This window comes from Zootermopsis nevadensis, unplaced genomic scaffold, assembly GCF_977971745.1.
Source record: "Zootermopsis nevadensis isolate Lab colony 2312 unplaced genomic scaffold, Znev_1.0 Znev_ptg000009l, whole genome shotgun sequence".
NCBI classification, from domain to species: domain Eukaryota; kingdom Metazoa; phylum Arthropoda; class Insecta; order Blattodea; family Termopsidae; genus Zootermopsis; species Zootermopsis nevadensis.
This window is the reverse complement of record NW_028259141.1, coordinates 7,012,917-7,037,912: the sequence shown is the minus strand read 5'-3', so window position 1 is coordinate 7,037,912 and position 24,996 is coordinate 7,012,917. Positions and strand designations below refer to the sequence as shown.

Sequence of the window (24,996 nt, the reverse complement as noted above, 5' to 3'; positions counted from 1 at the left end):
GCACCTTATAATCAACTCGGTCTGTTAAACATGGAACGCTCAAGAGTGATCATGCCTTCCACAGCAGTCCAGAATGTTTTGTTTGTTTATTCTTAAACTACAGACGATTCTTTTGGCATTGGTTTGAAATTGTCAAAAGAAATTAAAAGTCTTGTGGAGGTTCCACAAATGGAGTTGTTGGCTTGATTGTGGTGATTAGGGTTCTGATGCTGTGAAGTCTTGTAGGTGGTGACCGGCCTTTTGGAGGAATGTCTCCCCTCTGTTTTTAGGGTTGAATTTCTTCAGTCCTGAAGATAAATTTGATACGGTCCTCCAAATTTTTAGTAATTATCTACAAGTGTATGCAGCATCACAACCAGGAGGCCACAGTGACATTAACTTCTTTGACAACTTCAAGTCCCAGAATGTGTCGGCTGTGAAACAGGGAGAAACAGGCAACGAAGAACAAGAGCTGTTTACTAAAGTTGTTCTGAAAGTAAGGTACAAACCAGCGTAACATGCAGTAAATATTCAGGAGTGGAAGCATTTTACTAGTTTAAGGACATGACGTGAGTTGGTGTGAATACTCGTTTGAACAGTGAGAAAAGTGTGCATGCACTGGTTTCTCACTGGGTCAAGTACCACAAGAGAGTGGTGATTATGTAGGAAAATGTTATGATGTGGGCAAGCAGTTGTGTCGCTGTGATAATAAATGCCTTGTTTACCTTACTTTCAGATCATTCCTTGAATATTGTATGTCATTAATCCTGTTTCCCCCCCTCAGCTTTTTGTTTGATCTACCATTTTCTGCTTGAATTTGTTGGTAATTTGTCTTATTCACAGAGCAACTGTTGTTTCTGTATTATTTTAATAGAACCTCTGACCCATAATATAAAATAAATATGCATAACAAAAAGCATGATCAGTAATGGTACAAAATGTTTACAGGTAGGATCCACTCTTCATTTGCATACTAAATGTACTCATTTAAATTTCATGATCTTGACTAGTGTATAGATACAGCTTTCATACAAATAACATTTGCTTATTACATCACAGTTCATAGAATGATTTCTGTAGGGAAAACAACAAGCAGAATAAATATTCATAAAATAGTTTTCTAAAGTCGGTAGAGAGAAGATAGAAGGCACATTTTATTCTGAACAATTATTTTGCAAAGAACTTTCCTTAGATGCACCACTTAATTTCATTAATCACAATGCATTTGGGACGCACGATAGGTGTTCAGCACCATGGTTTTTAAGCTTTATACCAGTAAAATTAAATATCTTAAGTACACAACACGACTGACTATAGACTGGGCGATTGGGGTTTGTTCGCCGACAAGGCAGAGAATTGTTCCTCTAGCCTCTGCGTCTAGACCGGCTCTGGGGCCTATCCAGCCAATTGTCCAAAGAGTGCCAGAATCCTTTCTGGGAGTAAAGCACAGCTGGGATGTTATGTTGACCACTCATCCCATCTAGTGCTGAGGTTAAGAATGAGTAGCAGCCATGCTCCCCCCCCCCCCCCCCCCAAGTGCCTACATGGTGTGTAGCTGGACAGCTTTGCTTTTAGTTACACAACATGACAAATTACTAATATATAGTGCCTTAAAAACAAATGTAAATTACCAGGTTACTGAATTGAATATGGTATCCATCAAACTGGGCTTAGATTTTGGGGGAAAACTTATACAGTATGTCCACAAAGTCCCTTCGGGGTTTTGAAAAATTGTGGCACGCAATCAAATAGAGCTAGCCACATGCGGTTTGCAGCAGATTACAGTGAAACTCTGGAAAATGGTGCTCCACCTCATTGGGGACTACAGGTATGCGCATACCTATACAGGACATTTCCAGGAAGATGGATCGGCAGAGATGGTCCAATGCCTTGGCCTCCACGTTCACCAGACATAACACCACTGGATTTTTTCCTGTGGGGTTTTGTCAAGAGCAATGTGTTCCGAACACCAGTTAACGGACTTGATGACCTGAAGACCCGTATCAGGAATGCGATCTCGGCTATTCCAGCGGACATGCTCCACAGAACATGGCAAGAGCTCGAATATCATCTGAACGTTCTCCGCGCTACCAAGGGAGCCCACATTGAGGTCTACTGAGGTCAGTAAAAAACTTGAAGAGTTTCACTGTAATCTGCCGCAAACCGCTTGTGGCTAGCTCAATTTGTTTGTGTGCCACAATTTTTCAAAACCCCAAAGGGACTTTGTGGACACACTGTATATCATTTTATGGTCAGTGTAGAGCATTAATGTGGTATTGCATTTTATTTATGCTTTGGTTCGGTATTGCTGACCAAATACAATTTCTATGCTGTTGAAATAAAAACATGTAGACATTTTGATTATACAGTAGTTAATTTCTCATGCATTCTCATTTAAATTGGGAAAAAAATTGTTTAAACAAATAATTTTGGATTAGCTCAGTCAGCATAGTGACTAGTTTATAGACTGGGTGACCAGGGTTCAATTCCTGGCAGGGCAGGGATTTTCTCTTTGCTCTTCGGCTCATCTAGCCTTGTATTCGGTGGGTACCAGACCCTTTCCCCCAGAGATAAAGCAGCTTGGGTGCGAAGCTGATCGCTCACCTTCGTCTGCTGCTGAGGTTAAGAATGCGTGGAGCTATACTTTTAATGTCCCGTTCATCTTCTTGAGTGATGCTTAATTAAGCCCCAGGGACAATATTTGGAAGAAACTCAAGAAGGTATTGGGTCTCCTGTTTAAAGTAGCCAAACTTAATTAATACAGGTTTTTCTGCATGTCATCTTAATCTCCTATTGATAAAACCATAACTTTAAGAACATGGGCTCTGAACGTAATTTGAAGTCCACATTAAGCTGCAGGATTTCTTTATTTGACATCATTCAAAGTAAACAGAGTTGTTCCTAATTATAGATTCTGGAATGTGTGTAGTGATAGATGTGCAAGAAATACACCAAATCTTTAGCTGGATAAGTGGATATTCCAGAATGATAATGCCCTCTCCCGTGCAGGCCTTTGGCAAAGTGGACGACAGGGGGCAAAAAAAAGAGAGAGAGAGAGAGGATATATATCAGTGAATTGATTTTTGATGAAGATATAAATTCTGTTGTTGGGACATCCACTAAGTTCACCCAATTTGTCTTTTTCTGACTTTTCATATTCATGAAACTAAAAATGTAATCAGATGTTGTCATTTTGAATTTCTTGAAGGCATTTAGAGCAATTCAACGAAAAGTACATTTGGTAAACAAATTTCGGCAATGGCAGAAATGCTGGAATGTGTCTATAAATTCAAATGGCAGTACTTAAGGGATGAACTAAGCGTAGTGGCAATGTATTTGTCAGATGTTGCATCTGTTGATTGTCTTTAAATTGCTGTTGATCATGTTGTTCTTTTGCATTTTGAAGAACTCAAAGTTTATACCGTTACAAATGCGTTCATATGTGAATACAGGTCATAATATACATAATTTTCAGGAATGTGAAAAAATGTTTGTCAGATATTTGTTTCCACATTACTGGAATTTCCTGAAGTCATAGGAGAAAAGAGAAAGTCTGAACAGTTTTTCAGGAATCTTGTTAACATTAAAGGCACTTTAAAAAATTCAGGCCATTTATTTTTTGTATCCACTGTGAGAAGCAAAGAACCAGTTTTATAATTTTTTTACCAAAATGTTGAAATAGTGTGTCAGCTTTTTTTTTTCTTCTTCTTCTGAATATCAGTTGTGCATTCTGCTTTTAAAGGGATTGAGGAGAGTATCACAGTACTTTGGTTGAGGCCCCGACCTATAATATGTAATTTCGCCAGAGTTAGAGCAAGAAAGTTCAATATGTTTAGTTATTTTTAAGTAGAAGGCAATCATAGTGGCCATCACAAAGTTTGATGTTTCAAGGTCATGCACCCTCTTTATCATTTCTTTACGGTGCTGCATTGTAGTGATAAAGAACCAAGAAACGTAGTGGTAATATCTTATTGAACCCGTTACAAATGAAAATGTTACAGCAGGTTGAAGTGAGGAGTCTCCAAATTGTTCAAATCTAATGAAACCTTCAGAACTTACTCTTCTGTACCCTTGAAATATCAAATTTCATGATGGCTACTTTAACTATGTGTGACTTGATACGACCTGATCCGCATTTACAGCCTGTGTGTTCTGTAATACACGAAAAGTTTAAAGCAGTGGTAATTGCACAAGGACTGCATCTTTTTCCATTGAAATAATTATCTTTCTTTTGTTGATTGTCTTATCTGTGGATGCAGCACATAGGCCTGCCTGCATGTTCTTTAATTTTCTCCTGTATATCTGCTTTGGGTATATTTCGAAGCACGTAATTCCCTTTCTCGTGGTTCGGTACTTCACATTATTGTCCAAATTTTCGTAGATTGCTTTAACTATCTTAGACTCCGTATATATTTCATAGCATTAAATACAAATATGACTGCCATGGCGTCTGTGTGGTGGTAGGAGGTTTCGTGGGAAGGTTTGGCTCCGTTACACAGATTCCCACTACAGTAACAGTACTCGGTTGATGGTGTCTTGACGCCCTGGGGTTCACTGGGGTGACACCCTTCAGCGTAAACTGTTTCTTCAATTACAGTCTTCATTTTCCATTGTGTTCCGTCGTATGACTGGTAGCTATTTTGTTGTGGAGCGCAGTCACGAAGAACTCCTCGCACGGTTTCTGAAAATCATTTAGGAAAAGACTGAAGTAACTCACGCTTTAGACTCCGCTGCATGACTCTTCACAAGACATGCGTGTGTATGCAAGTGGAATGTACGAGGGGCGTATACAAATGATTTAGACTAACCTGAATTATGTGATCCTTGATGGCTCCCAGGTTACACTGTGGCCTGTTCCACATATTCTCCCTGGAGGTCGATGCACCGTTGCCACATCTCTAGCCGAAGTGTAACCTGGGAGCCACCACCAAGGATCACTTAATTCAGGTTAGTTTAAATCATTTGTATACGCCCCTCGTATATGAAATAAGAAAGGAGAGACCATATAACATGTGACTTACGCAAATGGAAGTAATAATCTTGAATATAAATGTATTAACAAAAATCATAATGTAGGAATTTCATATTTCTAGTCACGAGACCTTGAAAATATAATCTGAAATTTGTCGCTTACGTACTCATTACATAAATGCGGAAAACTAACACCTCTTTTTAAGTTTTACCATCGCTACAACAAAAGCCCACGACCGTATTATATACCTCGTGCAACTTTAACACGTTTTACGCCACAAGTTAGTTCTTGAAAATCCTTTCTTGCGTCTGCAGTTTGGATGAAAGATTCAGAATTGTTGTTACGGTTATGAACAGTGATCCAGTTAAGGAATCAGCGGCTTCCTCCCAGTGAACGATTCATTATTGACAGAGACGTGGCAAATATAAAAGTTTGATTTTTAAAATATTAATTTAGAAATTATGGCGTGATTAGAATAGTGAGTTTGGAAGTTGAGTTGTTTGTTGATGTCGCTTAGGTTGTATATAGTATTCAGTGACAGAATAATTCTGAATGGAAAGTTAGGATGCAAATGTTTTTGGACCTGTTTTAACACATTGCAGTCTTCCTTGGCCTGGAATATCGGTTTAAATAGAGCAGGTCGCAGGTAGCACGAGGGAATATGATGTCTGGTCAGGGTGTAGATCTGTTGACATTGTGACTGACCGTGAGTAAGTAAAGCTTAATGTTAAACTGCATTGGGTTAAGGAACTATCCCCACATTTGCCTGTAGGAACTGGAGAAAGCATCAGAAGTCTCAGCCAAGCCATGGTCAAAATCAGAAACTGCGAAGGCAGCTGGGATTTATGTATTTTACCTTCTGAATTTCATACAATACTTACTTCCTTTTTGTAGAGGTAATTCAAATGTTCTCTTCATGCAAAATGTGGAGTAGTTGCATTCAGTTTCGTAGAGAGATGAAGCATTGAAGTGAGAACACAGCTGAGCACTCTCGTTAATTTTGGGCGATTGCGGGTGAATGAAGCACCGATAACACCTGAGAGCCATCGCACCTGACACTGAAACCAGTAAAAGATAAAACTTATACATCTTATTTTAAATACGAGCATTATCACAATAGAAAGATTATATTGGATGTTGTCAGTTGTCTGATCTTGAATTATTTAGGGACATCTCTTGCCTCTGCCAGTGATTCTGAGGTATACTGGCTCTTCCATATAATCTGGCCTTAAATTTTGTGCTGTTTCATACGGTATATGTTTTAATTAACCTGAATTAACATCATCTGATTTTATTCACAGCCGTTGTAATTTATGATAGATGCGTTACAGCCCTGTAAAATTTCACTTTGATACAGAAGTTTACAGTTGCTGAACTAATTTATGGCCTTGTTTCCTTCTTTGGAGATCATGTAACATGTTTTGTTTGTTGTATTTACTCTCTACTTCGTGGAAGATATTAGTCATTAAATGTTAGTAACTTTGTGTGTTATATATGTTTTTTTGTTTGTTTGTTTACTGGTACTGAAAAATTAATAAACCTTGGCTGCGGGAAGTGTGTGTTGACCATGAAAGATGCCGTGTCACGGCGGTGAGTACAAAGATGGCTGTCGTCTCGGTTGTCCGGTAGAAGTTTACCAACGCTGCCTCCATCATCGAAACTTTGGTAAACTGCCTACACGGCACTACATTCCAGAAGGCAGCCATTTTTGGACTCATCGCCGTGAAAGCCGCAAATCCCACTTCCAGCATGTACCAAGGAAACTCAAGGCCGTTTTGGCACATGACAGACCTTCAATGAAATATCAGTGATCTGGTAAAGTAAAAGAAGGCGAAAATCCGAACTGTCGTACATTGAATTTGCCAGTTGCACGTAAGTGGGGCGATTGCAAGGACAGAAAACATTTTCAATACGAAGATGAGTTCGTTGACTTGTAGTAGGTCAGTTTAGTCGTCAAAAAGGTGGTTTAACCGAGGTACTAGGCCAGGTGAGTTTTTTTTTTGGGTCGCGTCTCGGTAAATTGCCGTTACCTTGAAGTGGATTTGAAGTGATAAACCGTTACACGGATAATCATTGGCTTTACAGTTATGAACCAGTCACAGTTATACCATTAAGTTAAGTTAGATGAGAGGTGTGGCCAGGTGTTCATGAAGTCCCTGTGCTTAAATTCACCCTCTGAAATGCAATGATAAATATGTAACGCTGTATTTTTGTGGGTTTTTAAACGGAGGGTTAAGCACCACATCATGAAGACGTATGGACGGCGGAGGTATAGCTCCACGAATTTTTGACCACGGTGCTGGATGGGGGAGCGTTAATTTTTATGTTTTGCTTTATCGCGACGAAGTTACCAAGTTCAGGTCTCGGCATAATCCCTAATTGTACTGACAGGGTTTTTATATTTTCCAAACGAATTCCTAGTTAGAATCTTAAAACAGCTGACGACTACTTGCTCCATATTTATTTCCACTTCACCTCACATGACCGTCCTCTGATCACATTTGACTGTGAAAAACCTTCTCAGTTGATATCGCCGTTAAATAACCTGCGGACCGCTTCGTCTAAGAAATTAATTCTTAATCTGTGTTATGCTGTGATGACAGTACTGTTCAAGTCATTTACAAATTTTTGTATTTTATAGTGTACAAGCAATTAAATATAATTTTTAACCCATGCTTTGTCAGTTAACAACATGAATTCATCATTGTGTGAATTATCACAGGAATTTATTATGCCAATGAGTATAACCTCCAGTATTGATAATGCGTGTATCATGACTGGCCTTCGATTCGCGTGGTCGTTTAGTGGCCTGACTTTTATCTGCCCGACAAGGACACTTCAAAGTTCCTCTTACCACGCGCACAGCAAAATAATGCGAACATTTGTTTTGTTGGAAGGAGGCTGTTATGGCGAACTGAGTGGCAGTGGAATAGGTTTTTTCAGAGTCCTTCGGTTTTTTCGTATTAGTATCATTCCACATCTACTCTGTATTTTACTCGTGTATCATCTGGGGGGAATAGTGTGTCCGGATAGCCCTAGAATCTGATCTCTTGACAACATCGTTAATTAAATCACAAATAACGCAGACATGCCGGGGAAGTAGCTTAAATCAGGTCACGACAGCTTTTCGCATCTTTTACAATTAACCATCGTCATATTGTTCGACGCTGTGTAGTTCGAGCTATTAACAGCGTCTTAAATAAATCATGTGTGGAGTACATATTTACTTATAAAATATATGCAATTAAAAGAGGTCAAGGCTCGAGCAATGCTAGGTGGTTAAATAATATTTGTTCGTGTCGTTATACCCAGACGTAAAACTTAAATATACTGTCCCATGCCCTGGTTTGTTCTTGTGGAATAAAGCAGACAATTTCTATTACAGTCTGTTCATTATGTCAAGCCGTTGATTTGCCGGTCTTAAAGGCGAATAATGCATTTTATGTTGCCAACAAAGCCGGTTGTGGTCACCGCAAATTGAACTGACAGATTTGTTGTAGAGACAGGTAAATGGTTACAATGGGACAGACAGAAAGTTCGTCCCTGTCACGCGTTATTGCTTTTAACCACCTTTGTGAAGGAGGAAGTAGGGATGCTAGAGTTCGATGGGACCGTCGATAACAATCGATCGCCTTGCTTTCAACGACGAAGAGCCTCTCGTGTTTTGACACTGATTCAAACATGGAAGCTATCAATCCCCTACCCGACAGCAACTGAATTATTGTTGACACAAATAAATGACTGTATGACTGGACATATAATAATAATCACCAGGAAAAAGGTTTGTTCTCTGATAGAAAGTAAACATACCCTTCTGTGCTGGACGAGAACCATCGCTGTAACGTAAAATGGTATTATACAAACTGATTTATGCTGGGACTCATGTAAGAATGAACAAAGTATAGGTATTACATAACCAGCATGATCACCTTGTAACGTTAAATGATGGCTATCTTCGGGTATGGTGATCCGTGCAATCCCGTAAAAATTGATCGACTTTTCAGATGTGCTTACTGCCTCCATTATCAGGACGATGAATAATCCGCGCGTTTTTTTTTCGCAGAAGACATTTTCATACTCGACGCCGTGAGAACATAAAATTTCACCGTGTAAGATTCTTTTCCTCTCGGAATATCAAAATTAATGAATGGTTTAATGACATTGATCAAAGATATTTACCGTGGTCGTAAGGCAAATCTTTACATTGTGTATTTATTAATAGGTTGATAAATATTCGATTCTAAGTGCGAGAATCGCTACAGTTTTCGATTCTAAGTGCGAGAATCGCTACAGAGTCAGTCGTGTCGATTGTTTCTGTTGTCGTATGTTCTAAAGCACGAGTCATGAGTCGCTGTGCAGTCCGCCCTAGATATAGATCGATAGGCGCTGATCTAAGCAGTTTGCAGGCAAGACATGTATCCTGTTGGCGTGTCACGATGATGTGACATAAAACAAACAACAGGCTTACAACTGTTTGTTTTTTTTCATTTTTTTGAAGTTAGGTTAGAAACATCGCGGCCGAGTGCTTCGAATGTCCGAAGTTACTTATTTAAACATTTTAATATTTTACTGCACCAGTCGGTTGGGTATACAAATCAAAACATTGTAATGATTGATGTTTGTATTCTTTCTCTCCCTAGTTTAAATATTAATTGACTTCCCATATCTGTATTTTGATAAGATATGCCGTCTCTTACAGTGGAATGTTGCTGGGCACCAAACTCCGATATTTTCGTCCTTAACCACTAACACGTGGTCTCTGCCGTCGCTATGAATAACACAACTGCAACTTAATCATTATTAACCCAGTTCTAAGGGAACTTCTGTTAAGGCGTCGGTACTAATTTATTTAGCACTGAACGTGCCATCGCAAGGCTGCCAGAGAGCGAACCCAAGATATGTCATCCCTTAGCCGTTTCTGATCTATCTTGCGTGAATGACTCCATATGTAAAGAATCGTGGGAGGTTAAAGAAATGCCAGCGTAGTTTATGCATTGGTAAGATGCATCATCAAGTTTAGAACTTGAAATCTTCACATAACTGAGCCATGACGTCAATGAGTACTGTGTAATGACATGCACAGCAAATAACGAGAAGTCATAGACCTACAAGACGATGGAGACGTATTTCGAGATTGCTGACCGCTCTAGTGTTCATTTCATTTTAGTTTAATACCAATGTAAATATCGCATTGATTATGGATGCAGCAAGCACATCTGAAACGTCGACCATAGTACATGGCACAACAGCCCAGGTCCTGAAAGTAGCCGTCTTATTTAACCTAACTCGCTGGTAGCCGACCATCCGCGACTTTTCCTTTTGCAAACGTAATCTTTTTCTCGAAATGTTTTATATTATTCTCAAATTGAATTCGAACGTGGGGAGTTCCTTGTAACTCTACAAAATAACGAATTGCTTGTGCCTTCTAGTCCATCTATGGGAATCTTTACTGTAGACATTAGTTGGCCGATGTTCGTGTTTCAGCCCTGAAGATGGAGACATATCCATAAGGCGTTCCTAGCTAGGACAGCATTTTATTCTTTCTGAGTTTATAATCCGCATGCGTCTGGAAGCCTGCACGTGTGGCATATGACAAAAAATCTTCTGAGAATTTAGGCCCCTGTCCAAGAGCGTTCTTTATAGCCCAGTTGCTCATTTCTTGTAAGTCCTCCCGCTGCACTTCTTTTTATAGCAAGTCTTAATTGACGAAGTCTCTTCTTGGTGGAAGTAACAGCGTTGTAGTGTTCTATTCGTTGCCATATGTGAAGAAGTGTGCCTGACTAAACGGGGGTGTCGTGGAGTACAGTCATCATCAGTAAATGAAACTTAAACGAAGTATAAATGTTTCGACAGTGGTTTGTTGTCATGAACATGATTATTTTGTACGTTGTCCATCGTCATAATATTTTCCAAACAAAACGTTTCGGAAGTTTGATCTGTTATCGTCGTCAGGTAATCAGGGGTCTGCAGTATATGAGAGAAAGACTTTCCTTTACACAGCTGTCGATTCGTGTCGTTATGTTTCATTGTGAGTGTATTCAACTCCACTCTTACGAACCCGGGATATTTGCTGGACGTTTTAAACTTCTCAAAGCAAATTTACTATAATTTAGTATACCGGTAGGCGTATCATGAGTAAAAAAGGATAATACCTGACATTGACTAATGGTGATAGAAATCGACGATACGATGCCTCTGGTATCGAAGCCAGCCATGCGAATTGCAACTATAGAAATTAAATCTGATAATGAAATATTTCGAAAGAAAAGCAGTGACATATGTACCACCAGTAACTGATATTGTTAAAAGAAAGTTATTAGTACTATATAAAAACGTGTTTGGCGTAGTAAGTTGGTAGCATTTTTAATAAATTTCCCGTGTGTCGATAAGGAGGGATGTCGCCCCCAGTTGCTGAGCTGAGCACTACCTGATCAGTAGTTTATATCGTGTATCCATGTTTTATTTGAGAAATTGAGTCTCATCCTACAGTTTCATGTAAAGTGAATGTTGTAGTGGATTAGTGTAGACAAAAATGAAACTTGTTCCAGCAGACCAAACGTGCGAGCGGATCGTGGACAAATGTGACGTTGCTATCAGCACAGACTTTATAAAAACTCGTAAACACATTCGTTTTAGCTGCTATGTGACATAAACCTGATAAAGCATACTTATGTACGAACGTTTTTAACATTCAGCAGTTTCATCGTCCATTAATGTACAGGATGGACGGTGAGTTCTTGCAGAGGAGCTTTTGATTGAATCGCTGTGTATTATTCGCAATTGTATGGAACTGTCTTCTTCTCGAGAAGGTATATAGTGTCTCCGTGGTTAATTACCGCGGATACTGGTTCTTGAGTCAGTTTACACCTCAACTTTGTGTTTCCGTAAAATTAATTTTAATAGTATTTATACTTTTTACGCTAGATCTCACAGATGGTCTTGAGTTTTTACGATTAAAATATCTCCCATCTCCCATCGCGTGGTACATACCCGACCTTTCTTATCAATTTGATCGCCCTGCAAACATTTGGCGAAGAGTACAGATTGTAAAAACCCCTCATTGTGATATTTTATCCAGTTTTCTATAACTCCCGCCATCGTAAGCCCAAACATTCTCCTTAGCTCTCTCCAAAAACCCTCATCAGTCTCTGTTCATCCCTCGAGGCGATACGAAATTTCAGTTTTTCGATCTTTACGAGAAGACGAATGATTCTGAATTGATTGGCAGTAAGTATTTTCCACCGCCACGGTGGTCTAGCGGTTAGAACGCTGGCCTTGTAATCCTGGGATCTCGGGTTCGATTCCCGGCGGTGCCCGAATTTATAACTTGTGTTGGGCAAGGCCGTGGTCTAGGAACACGGAGTTTTCCTCCGGGGGCTTCCCCGGTTTCTCCGTGGCATCCCAACAATTACTCCATTCACACACAGAAGAAGGCAATGGCAAACCACTTCTGGATCATCTGCCAAGAACGTATATGAACAGGTCCCAGTCCGAGAAAAGGATGGAAGGATCCTGTTCATATGGACCTGTCGTCAGACAGAACACTAAATAAAAATAATAAGTATTTTCCGATTTTAATCTGATGATAATTTGTTCGTGAATGTACTTTTAGTTTGTTACTGTCGTCCCAAGTTTTTGAACAGACATTTGATTGTGTGGCGTAGTTCGTTTCGTAAATGAGATCCATAACGTCTGGTCAGTGTTATGGTTGCGGAATACAAAATGAACAGGATAGCCGAATTCACTGCGTAGTGAAATTAGCTATTCTGGGAAAGCACTCAACTGGGTACATTTCTTCTCAAGCAAAACAAACAGGTGAACCCCATGTTTATAATCTTACGGCATTCCACGAAGATCTTTTGATCGCCAGTGCTGGAGAATGTCTGCCTTTTCTCTGACAGTGGAAAAAGACGAAGTTACTGTTAAATACGTTGCAGTTTTTAGCACCTGGAGACGTTGTGATGTTCTGAGATTTTCGTAGTTCATTTAGTTAAGCTAGTTTTGAAAATTTGCAACACACTTACCATTCGTAATTATCTTAGCGTTTTTTTTTTCAACATTGGATCGTGTTTGAAGGTGCTACGGAGTTTTAAAATTTCCAAACAAACGTAAGGCTTTTTTTTTTGTAGCTTAGATGCGTCATGTTTGTGTTGAACTAAGTATGTATTTATTATTCCAGTCTATACACAAACTTAATTTAAAATGTTGTTGTTAAAATTACATAAATCTACAAAACAAATCAATAAATCAATAAATGGTTGCATTAAAATATATAATAGTTTTAAAGATATAAATAACGATAAAACCTGAAGATGATGCAATAATAGCATTGAAACATGTCGTTAATAATAAGCGCCGAAACGTAACATCGTAATACGATGAAAAGCGCTATAATTTTAACAACATCATTTTAAATTAAGTTTGTGTATAGACTGGAATAATAAATACATACTTATAAACGTAAGGCTTGTAAAACTCTGTGTGTACTAAGGACTGTTGGAAAATGAGGTGGCTCTTCCAGTATGTTAATTCTTACCTTGTTGACTAGAGAATATTCAGTATAGGTGCGTAACTCTCGTTCTGATTCTGTATTAATAAATCACCCGTACACTACAATTTCATTGCAGTTACTTTATCAACACGCTGAGGTATTTGATGATAAATTTTGAGGTTAAAAACCGCAGAAATTAGTCGGAATATTTGTTCCCGTGTTACAGGAAATTGACTTTTTCTCGGTAGTGTATCGAGGTTATCATGCCAGAAGGGCGTATCAGCATATTTGCATTATCGGAGATATTTCGACTAACAACATAAAACAGTTGGATGTTATGAGGACGTGATTTAGATGCTGCTCTGCCCAGAGAGGTATATTTCGGCGTGTGAACACTAACAGTGCACATTTGTGAAGCCAAATAAGTAAGAGAATTTAGTCTCTTGTAAATCAGTAATTTTGTCAATTTACGCCCAGCACGTCGGAAATAATTAGCTCGTTATTCGTGCACTTCCGATAGTTGACCTTTTGATTGTGATATCACTGTGAAATAACGTCAGTCTAACCGCTGATGGAAGTATTTAATGACGTCATTAAATGGAAGTCTCACTGATATCTCAATTGTACATTTGTTGTACTCGTAAGAGAGAAACAGCTTTGAGTCTCAGTACGTAATGTGCATTCATTATGATACAATTTTAAATTTGTAGTGCAGTTATTTTGTTAGCAGCCATTTTGTCGATTATTTCAGCAAAAAATTTCATACAGAATGCTCCAAGGGAAATTGTTATCAGAATTTGTGTTTGATGTTGGCTTTCGTGGTGTGTTCTTAACGCTTTATCGAAGAAAAATTTATGGGCCTGTCCATTGTCTGTCTGTCTGTCGAGTTTTTCGTACGGGGATAGGTAGCTTGTATAATCAGGGGGCATTGTTATGCAGCAGTGGGACTGGAGGACTCATTGTTGGAACTTGGTTGCTATAGTGCAACAATGACCTACGTGATGTGGGATGGAGAGTCACTTATTGGCTGATTAACGATTTGTGGCCAGAGACCCGTACCAGATATTTAAGTACTACAGTACGATTGATTGGCTTGGCTCAAAACCTGATCTGCTTAACAATTTCAATGTCGAATTTCATCACAGACGAACGCATCGGAGCTGTAAGATGCATTGTTGTGGTTTTATTTCTTCTGACATTTTCAGTGAATGAGGGAATCCCTAAGTTCTGATTGAAATGGGCACTACAATTTAAATTTTTAAGTCAGATGTCCAATTTAGCAGGTCTAAATAAATATTCGCTGTTAATATCGAAAACATAACAAACATATTGAATATATGGAAATGTAAAACAAGGCGCTTGTATATTGTCTGTCTGTAAAGCGTTGTGTTTTCTGCCAGGCGTGCGTCCTAATTTGCTTAAAACATGCACTTTCGTGCGGGATGTCATTCATTGCGGGTGGGCGTGTCGCGAATCACCCCGTGGAGCCTCCCTTCGCGAAAGTTATAGTAGTAATTAATATTAGTACAGTATGAGTACCAACGCAGAATTACTTTTTTGTCTGGGATAACGGTAACATCATTTGAAGTCCCCCATTCCTTATTTAGGCCTCAATGTGGCACCTCGGCAGCTTCTTCGGAACCTTGTGTGAACAGCAAGATACTCTATGCCTTTAAGTCTAAGCCCCCAAACCACTTTCTTACCACATAACTTGATTATATTGCTTTTACGAAGCGATACTACGTACTTGACTCACGAGTAAAACCTTGTAGCTCTTGGCGGTGAGTCATGTAGTTCCAGGCTGGAACATTTGCTTTCAGATTTATCAGTGAACTTCATAAACGACGTTCTTTGTATCACATGGGTCGTGACAGATTATTAAACAGAATTATGAAGATGAGTGTCTTTTGGGATGTTGCAGCGAGTGGTCTCGTAGAACTTGTCCGGCGTTTGAGAGATGCTTACAGCGTCCACCATGAGGGCGATGAAATATAATTTATGAAGCAGAATTAAATCGTAAAAAGCGATTGTCTTAAATTAAACAGTTGAAATTCATTGCCGCGTGTCGTATGACGTATATATTTTAGTACTGCAACCTTTCTCTGGACGTTCTTTCCGTAGGAAGCTAAGTCCGTGATATTAAATGCCCCACTTTCAATCGATTTCTTTAGCAGCTTCGCGTGTTGAATGTTCTAGAAGCCTACTTACTGGCGACTTGCCATGCGAGTTCTGCCATACCAGCAAACGTGACCTTACAAAGTAAAGGCTTTAATGCTGATGGTAATGCAGTTTCACTATTCTTTTCAAGTTCCCTTTTGAATAATTGCGTGGTGATTGTGAAATTGACTAAGTTTTCTACATGGCCAAGGCCGAATTTGTGCCACAGAACTTAGAATTAAATAATTGTATCTCCATTTAAAAACCGGTATAGAATTTTTTTTTCTGCATGTATTCGTACCGGTATTATGTCTGTATTGTGAGAATTAAAATAAATGACCTAGGTAGATGAATGAGTGTGACTCAGAAGTACGGATTATTTATATATTTCCCTCACTAGTGGTTCTCACACAAAAGTTCTGTATTTGCGAGTTTTTATCGTTTTATGTGTTAAAAATTAAAACACTATATATCAAAACTGTAATACGTGCAATATATTTATTCCTCGTGTTTATGCATTAACCAGTGGGAATTTTGTGCACAGCGTGTGATATTACATTTTAGAGGTGATATTGTTGCGTCATATTGTGATGATTATAATTGTTTATTTTAACCGTCTAATCACAATAAAATATTTTATTAAATATTAAAATATTATTACTATAATTAACATTTAATATTTAAAATATATATTAAAATGATGCTCTTTCTATCGAAATGTTCGATTTACAATTAGTAAATCGAACACATTTCGATAGAAAGAGCATCATTTTAAATATTAAATGTTAATTATAGTAATAATATTTTAATATTTAATAAAATATTTTATTGTGATTAGACGGTTAAAATAAACAATTACATTTTATATTACTAAAAATATTGTACTTTTTTCATAGAAGTCCTATTTCGAAGTAGTCAGGACCAAACTTTGCGTTTCTCCTACATCAGTAATTTGGGAACATGTGGAAAACGTATTTTGTACGTAAACCAAAAACATTGCCTAAGACAACGAACTATGTGGTATTATCGCAGCGAAATCATGTTTATGGTTTGGACAGTGTATCCTTCCTTATTTACTGTTCCTACCGACTAATGATAATGACATTCTGGTATATTAATATGTGGCTGTTGTTTGGGGGCATTACATTTTATGCAACGAGATGTTGAAACTGTGTAAGACAGACATAACTCTGTACCTAATCACTGTAACAGGCTCGCGATGGCAGTCTTCCATAAAATGTTTGCATCTTACTTCACGGTGCAGTTGATGCCTTAAGTGTTCAACTAAGCGAGAAATTTCGTCATGGTACCAGACGGTTTGTTGACCCTATCCAGAATTGTATTATTCCAGTTCAGCAGCGTCGCCACTTGAAACAGATTAAAATAAATAACACCGCAACGCGTTTCCGTTTCGAAGATCAACTGATTGATGTACTTCAAGTTAACGATGTCTGTTCACACTGAGAATCGTATTAAACACATAAATGCAAAGTGAAGAGTTGATAATTGTTGAAGTAAGCGGGCTTTAATGGATTAAGTATGTGTTTAAGGTACCAATGACGCGGGAGAGAAGTGTTGATCGATTGACCTACTCGTTCGATACTGGCAAACTCACAGCATCAGCTTCTCAACGAGATTATGTTCTCTAGCCAGATCTGTCCCTTATATTAGGAAAAGTAGGCTACCCGGCCAACCATCTGACCAATTGCAGGTGTACAGCTTGTCAACTTTATTTGGAATGTTGAACCTTTGACCGACGTGTCAGTATAGAGTCGTCTGAAACGTCGGTCATTGTCAGGGTCACAGTTTCCTCCCTATTTACCAGACAAGTTGTGCAGCCTCTGGAAAGGGGGGAGTGTCCTTGAGATATGTAATATAAGAATAGCTACACTGGCATTAAACATCCTGTTGTTAAGAATTGAATGATAGAAGACAATTGTATTTGTATTCATTGCATATCTGATTAACTTCACAGTCGAAGTCATTATGTGCGTTCATTTGGTCGTCGTAACAGGATTGGCGGAAGGGGTGGGAGGATAGTGGCTATTTCGCAGACTGATTCATCATGCTCCTGCCTATAAAAGGATTCCTGATAGCACAATTCCAGTTTCGTTACAATACAGGACTCTTGTCGGTGATATGGAACAGGTTTATGTTTGTACATTTCATTTGGGACGTAGTTTGTAATTGTTTCTTGCGTAATTTTCACCGGAACTCGAACTACGGAATTTTGACCTTATTATATTATTTTCCTGGTCTCAGGGAATAAGTACTCGTATGTCAAGTTTGGTGCATTTTTTTTTATTCAGTGTCTCCTCAAGTATTAGGCAACCTCTTAATTTGTCCGTATAGAAACAAAGTTTTTGATGACACAAATATCTATCCAATTTGTGTTCCTTAGCCAGCGTAAGGAGCATTTCATAACAGCTACCGATGTCCGGTGCTTCGTATTCGGGAGTTCTCGGGTTCACATCTAGGCCCAGGGATCGGCTATCGTGAGGTCTTTCGTGGTTTTCCTCAGTCCCTCCAGATTTCTGATATAGTACCTTAAATTAGACCAATCTACCAAAAACCCAGAAGACAGCCATATTCAGACTCACCGCTGTGAAAACCTCGAAACGTACATTTTAATTCATTGTTTGTAGGACATTCAGCAGACCGAGCTGCTGAGTGCGTCGTTGAATAGAGCACAGATAAACGAATGAACTTTTTGGGATGAGGGGTTAAGGCTTCATCGTATTAAGGAGGTTTCGGGTTTGGATCTGGGTCTGGAGACAGGCTAAGTTGTTTCGTGGTTTTCTCCAGTCCTTCAAAGTAAATACCTGTACACTACTTAAAAATTAAACCACATTCATTTCCTTTCATATCTTTTCCAATTCATTATTAATTAATTATATTTCATTCTGTGCTATATAATCCGAGCAGTTGTAAACCTGTGAACCATGAATTAACCACGATCACGTTTCTGGGAAAAATTGAATGTAACTGTGATACATACCTAGATGAAGCAGTACAGCTGTGGATATTATGAGGTGTGCATATTCCTTTTTTGGAGTCATTTTTAGCTAATTATTCGCTAAGAAACAGGAAAATTAAATTGCAGACGAATGTTTTGGGAAGATATCTTCGTTGTAGCGTTATTCCACAGCACTTGTCGGAACTGTTACGTATTCACATTCGATACACGGCACACCGTCACCATAGTGTTCGCTATTGCCACTGACGAGACTGTTTGTTAGTTAGTTACATTCGGCGCGCCATCCTTCCTGCACTACGTGCTAATGGCAACTGAGCTGGCGGCCAGAACAGCGCGTAGTGCTGCTGACAGACGGAACACAACCTACTTCACACTCGGTTTGTGTTACGAACACTTATGAATTGATTTTGGAGATTAAAATATATTTATTTCATATTTCTCACCCGCACGAATTGTGGTTTTATGTAAACAACCCGAAACATGAAATGTTTCAACTCGTGAGGGTTCTAGAGTTTATTTCACGCACTAGTGTCTTAGTAAGTAGTTTTATTATCACTACGACGTGACTCAGTCAACACGTGTCATGTCATGTCAGAATAGCAGAATCGACTTAACCTTTACTACTGACGATGTAAAGAGTGTAGCACCGTAATGGCTCGCCCTAAGTAAAGAAATCCAGTATTTAAGATTAGAAACACGTGATTTCCAACAGCTTTTCCCTTTTTTACAGTTTTCCTTATTTTACCAAACGAATTCTCCTACCGCTTCTAATTTATGGGGAATTCGGTGTGTTATTCTGTAGCCAGCTCCATGGGGAAAGGAGAATAATAATGTAGTTTAGTTGTTCATATCCCCCGCCATTGGTCCCACGGTCCACACCTCATGCCGTGTTTCTTGAAGGTCTATTTTAATATCCCATCAACTTCTAGGTCTTCCAAGAGCTCTTTTGAGGTTTTCCGACAAAAATATCGCATGTATTTCTTGTCTGTCATGCTACATGCCCCAGAAATCTCATTCTCGTTGATTTAATCCTGGATGGGTTGGCGGCCCGCGGGCCAAATCCGGCCCGAGACAGCATGTAATCAGACACACGAAATTATTTGTTAATTTGTAACTAGTTACTAGAAGCTCGTTTATTGGGATTTAGAAAATCGTGATTCTTATCTTGTTTGATGTTTTACGCACATGTGCCTTTAAAACCCTGCCGTAAAATCAATATATCCAGGTAAAAAGTGTGAGAGACACAAGCTGTTGCAGGAGAAAGTTTATAATAATATGTAGCTGGAATTAACTTGTGCACATTTCAGTGCAGTTTATATTATTAAATATAACGAAAATTGGCTGCTAGTTTTCAAAAATAGTGTTAGAAGTTTTTCGGCTGGAGAGAAGAAAAAGTTTTGACTGCCTGATTTAATCGATATTATTTTATATAGTTTATTTTTAAATTTGGGCAACCTCGTAGAACCTCCACTGGTGTCCCTCCCGATGTTGATTCGCTCATTGACCGTAACACGAGAGAAGCTTAAGTAATGTCTCGTTTTTCTGTCTCTCGATGGACTCAGCTGCTAGGAGCGGAGCGATACTAGAAAGTAGAGCAGAGTTCAGTAGACTGTAGTCCCGTAGGATATCCGCGATGCCCCCCTTTGGTTGCACACAAACTTTAACGTGGAACACACCGGAAATCACAATCTTCGTGGCGGAAATTGTGCAACACGAGACTCTTTTTTTCGTGATACAGAATGGTTAGGTCAGAGAGTTTCAAATATCTTCATTTTAAATTATTAAATGTTAGTTACACCAATGAAAAGTTGAAAAATTTCAAAACATCCTCCAATTTTACACATTCTTTAGAATGAATGTGAAATTTTGGTCTCTCATCCTTGCATAAGAACACAGATTAAATGTTTTTTGAATAGGATGCCGAGACAAAGGATTGATCTGTTACGAGAATCTGGAGAAAATTGTGTAATGAGGAGCTCCATAATTTGTACCTTTCACCAAATATCATGGATTGGTTGGGCATGGGGTACGCATGAGAAAGAGTACTAGGAAGATCTTGGAGTAGATGGGAGTTTAATAGAATGTCTTTTATGGAACTCGAACGTTCTTTATGAGTTCACCAGAGCCCGCCATAGAAGTTGTAACGGTATCTCGGGCCGTTATTGAACATTTACTGTTCATTTTGTAGGGTTGTTTGAACACCGTGTTCAAACTGCAGATGTCGCGGCAAGTTGACCGTGGAGGATGATTATAGACGGTGATTAGGTGAGGATTTGGCCTGTTTGAAGATACTACCCTAGCATTCTTCTGAAGTGCAGGAAGAAGTATATCTGCCTCTGTCTGACCATGTTGTTCAGCATGAACTCTTCAGGAGTTAAGAAATTATCAGTTGGGACAGCTGATAACCCGATCGAGTTTAGAACCGTTTACGTTCAGAGCGTTGTTACGACAGTCCGTCTGATGAACGTTGTGGCTGTTTCAACATGAATTAGTCCATGCTGTATCTGCCTTTTAAACTGGATGTAATTCCTTACCGTCAGCCCTTGTTTGTTTCCGTTGCTACCAAAGTTACCACATCTGATAATGGGATACTTTTGTAAGCCCACGTCCTGCATATAGTGACTGACATAATCACTTCTTTTTAGCATTACAGCGTCTTCAGGCAGCCGAACAGTAGAAGCTTTGGAAACTTCTCATAAAATATTGCTATGCGTTTGTTTCTTCCAATTAGTTCAAGGTTTTCCGTCTGTTTCTTGACATAATTTAAGTGGCTACACCGAATCGAGATATTAAAAACTCTGCTTTAGGTCAGTTTTAAACCGGTTCGTGTGTTTAGCTCATTGACACTGTGTTTTCAGACACATCCAGTTACTCTGTTGACGTAATAGTTTGTTTTAATTTGTATTTGAATTAGACCACAGTATAATGAATTTATTATTTTAAGACTGTCATGCAAGTTAATTTCTGTCTTGCTGTGGTGAATAAAATAAGATTCGAGGAACTTTGATACTTCCATCGATGTTTGTTTTTAACTACGCGTTTTTAGCTCGGACGGTGCAGTATCGAATGTTAAGATGTTTATGAATTATGAGTTGGGAAGGACATGGCAAGGAGAGCTCGAGGTCTTGTTTTGATACAAAGTTTGCGAACATGTAAAGTGGTGAAAATAAACCAGGAAGAACCTCAGTCAAGGTAGCCGGTCTTCGGTTTGAGTTTCGAAGATGGTACATTTTAAATACTAAGAAGAATGCTAACCACTTGGTCGCGACGTTCGGTAATTTTATCGAGCGAAGTGCCAGTGCATTTGTCAGTCATTGCTTGCATTGGCTGAGTGCTAAAATTTCTTTCACCGGAGGCCTACTCCCCCTCCTACCTGCCGTAGTTACCACTCACTGCTATTGTACCCATACCACGATTTAAAAATATGTATAATGGGAGCACGGACATAACGGGGGAAAATATCTGTTTATGATTGGTTCGATATGGGTTATGGTGTTACTTTTTAAGATAAAAGAGTTGCCTTGGAATGGCAAAGACACTTTTTTTTCGATAGCCCTACTGATTTCCAATTACACAATCCCCGATTAATATAAATTACACGTATTAGTACTAAATGCTATGAAGAAGTTAATTTGTAACAGTGGAAGTTTTTTATTCTGTTGCTGAAAATAGTGAGTTAACGTAACATTCCTGAATAGTTTAATTAAAACAGAGCAGCCATATTGCGTTGCATGAGGCCTGCAAATGTCGACTGGCAGTGTGATTTAGTTATTCTGTGCTGTGGTGATTTGTGGGAGGGTAGAATTTTTTTGCATCGAATTATATTGTTCGTTTCTTTAATGGCGTTGACTTAAAATATGAGGTTATTTACCTTAAAATGAGAAATGACAACGTGATAACACCAGTAGACAGCAAAGAAACTGGTATTTATTTAGATTAATGCGCGTTATTGTTTTCTGAATTGATAAAAAATAACTATGAAAATGGCGAGCAGCTTTGTTTTCAAATGAGCAGGAGCATATAAAACTGTTTTAAAAAGGAAACTGTTTATTAATATGACCGCATGCGTAGTAGCTGCTGACCACAAGATAAGGTCCAGGAAGAGATACGGGTGTAATAAACAAACAAGGGGAGGGGGGAGTGTGTGGTGACTACTTTTATAATTTTACGTTGTCCCTTGCGTTTTATGATCGGAAAGAGATATTTCTAGTAGAATATGAGATTGGAAATTTAATCATGTATTGAAAACCTTAGCGGTTATCATTAATTTTAATTAAATTCGTTTATATATTTTGAATAAATGTAACTGTTAAGAATAACAGACGTAGGAGACGGACATTAAAATAATGTTTCGATATTATGCACTGCAGTGTTACTCTTGAAAATTAGGGCATACAAATCTTTCTTAACGTTTCCACAGATCTGTAAGTTGACTTGGGTTATTCTTACGATTTAGAATAACCGAAGATCGCCTTCGGTGAGACGACGAGGACGCCATTAATCATGTTCCTCTGCGCATACACATCACAAACCTAACCGAACCCACCCCAATATAACGTAAGCTTCGGCTGTGCTCATTTAATAACTGGGTAATTTCTGTATGAATTTTCGTGTTATTTAGTGTGGACTAAGGGTCTGTTTATATAGGAACGTAAAGATAACGACACGAGCCCTTGCCGATTTTTTCAGAAAATATTATTCAACGTTTTTCAATGGAACTGTTTATATTGACTCCGAGCTCGTCCGTTCCACGAACGAGTCTCGCCCAACTTACGTCTCCAACGATATTTTTCCTAAACAGATCCATTGATAAACGTTGAGACGACGAGGACGCCATTAATCATGTTCCTCTGCGCATACACATCACAAACCTAACCGAACCCACCCCAATATAACGTAAGCTTCGGCTGTGCTCATTTAATAACTGGGTAATTTCTGTATGAATTTTCGTGTTATTTAGTGTGGACTAAGGGTCTGTTTATATAGGAACGTAAAGATAACGACACGAGCCCTTGCCGATTTTTTCAGAAAATATTATTCAACGTTTTTCAATGGAACTGTTTATATTGACTCCGAGCTCGTCCGTTCCACGAACGAGTCTCGCCCAACTTACGTCTCCAACGATATTTTTCCTAAACAGATCCATTGATAAACGTTGAATAATATTTTCTGAAAAATCGGCAAGGGCTCGTGTCGTTATCTTTACGTTCCTATATAAATAGACCCTTATGCCATAGGTGATTTCTCAAAAACCATACTTTGTAACGAACTATGCCCGGTCATATCATTACACATGACAATGTGCGCTTGCGCATCACAAACCTAACCAAAGTTAAATTTTACCTGTAATATCCGTCTGAGCGCATTTAATAACTAGATAATATCCTTAAGGATTTTTACAAAATTTTGAATGGACACCATGCCATATGTTACGACTGCAGTCACATACTGTGCAACTTTCCACAATCGATAATACCACCTTGACGGTTTCTTGAATTCGCGAGTTGGGATGATGACGACGCCATTACCCATGATTTTATTCAATTTTATGATTATATTGCTTGTTTTTTCCATGTTATTTGTTTATGAGCTATGGCCAGATTATTATTTTAAGACACAGGTTAAGTTGTTATTTATCTGTATGTATGAATGTCATGGTTTCATATAGCTGTACACATTGTAATAAAGTAACAATTTTATCATTACATTTGTGACATTGTCCACTTTTTGCCGTCTTATAGTACATATTCTGTGTTGTTCTGTGTCTAGCTGACAACACTAGTGAATCAGCTGGATGGGCGTGGGGAATTGGCACTAGATATAGCATTGTGTGCTCAGCATACTGGCATAGCTGTTACTTTGGTGGAGCACCAAGCAGATCTCAATGCTAGAGATACCCGTGGTTATACACTGCTTCATCGAGCTATTGAAAGAGGTATGTGCCCAGCAAGATTTAGATTGCAAGAAGCATGGATACTTGCGTGGTCAGAGAAAATGCACGGATTCGCTTTCCAGTCTGGTGGTTATTCACTGATAATCAAGCATTCAACCACATCAGTTATTTCTTCAAAGATGTATGTGTGTGGTAACCCTGTATGTATGAAATTATCAATAAAGGAAACACACGTAATAGAATGTATGTTTGGAAGGAACCCTACACAAGAGGAGTGTAAACAAACCTCGATTACAATTTATTGTGTTTCAATGGACGGTCTCCACTCCACTTGGAAGTTATTGGACATCAGTTTTGATTTCAAATACTGTTGACAATTTTTAATGTGTTAATAATATTTCACAGAATGTATGAAAAGTGAGATACATTTAGAATTGAAGAAAAATAATATGAAAATGAAATACTCAGTTTTGTGATATTTGTATCTGGCTAACTAATTGTAATATTGGGAATAGAAAGAATGATAA

At 38.6% G+C, this 24,996-nt stretch overlaps 2 protein-coding genes across 3 annotated transcripts in view; one reads left to right on the top strand and one right to left on the bottom strand.

Annotated features, from left to right (window-relative positions):
- LOC110826886 (ankyrin repeat and FYVE domain-containing protein 1) overlaps positions 1–24,996 on the top strand; it is a 52,769-nt gene that overhangs the window by 5,892 nt on the left and 21,881 nt on the right. For both annotated transcript variants that reach the window (XM_022057986.2, XM_022057988.2), the window contains one exon: positions 24,346–24,511. In XM_022057986.2, coding sequence (XP_021913678.1) covers positions 24,346–24,511 — 166 coding nt within the window. The remainder of the gene's footprint in view (positions 1–24,345; positions 24,512–24,996) is intronic.
- Positions 829–19,018, bottom strand: LOC110826887 (uncharacterized). The gene is made up of 3 exons (XM_022057989.2): positions 18,598–19,018; positions 5,833–6,009; positions 829–4,660 (listed from the first exon to the last, which is right to left on the bottom strand). The coding sequence occupies exons 1-3, from the start codon at positions 18,656–18,658 to the stop codon at positions 4,371–4,373; spliced, it is 528 nt and encodes a 175-aa protein (XP_021913681.1). The 5' UTR covers positions 18,659–19,018; the 3' UTR covers positions 829–4,370.

Coding starts and splice junctions, on each gene's coding strand:
- LOC110826887 (XM_022057989.2), bottom strand. CDS start 18,658: ATGACTCCAAAAAAGGAATATGCACACCTCATAATATCCACAGCTGTA. Junction 6,010..18,597: donor AGCTGTACTGCTTCATCTAG/GTATGTATCACA, acceptor TACTGGTTTCAG/TGTCAGGTGCGATGGCTCTC. Junction 4,661..5,832: donor ATTACCTCTACAAAAAGGAA/GTAAGTATTGTA, acceptor AATGATTTTCAG/AAACCGTGCGAGGAGTTCTT.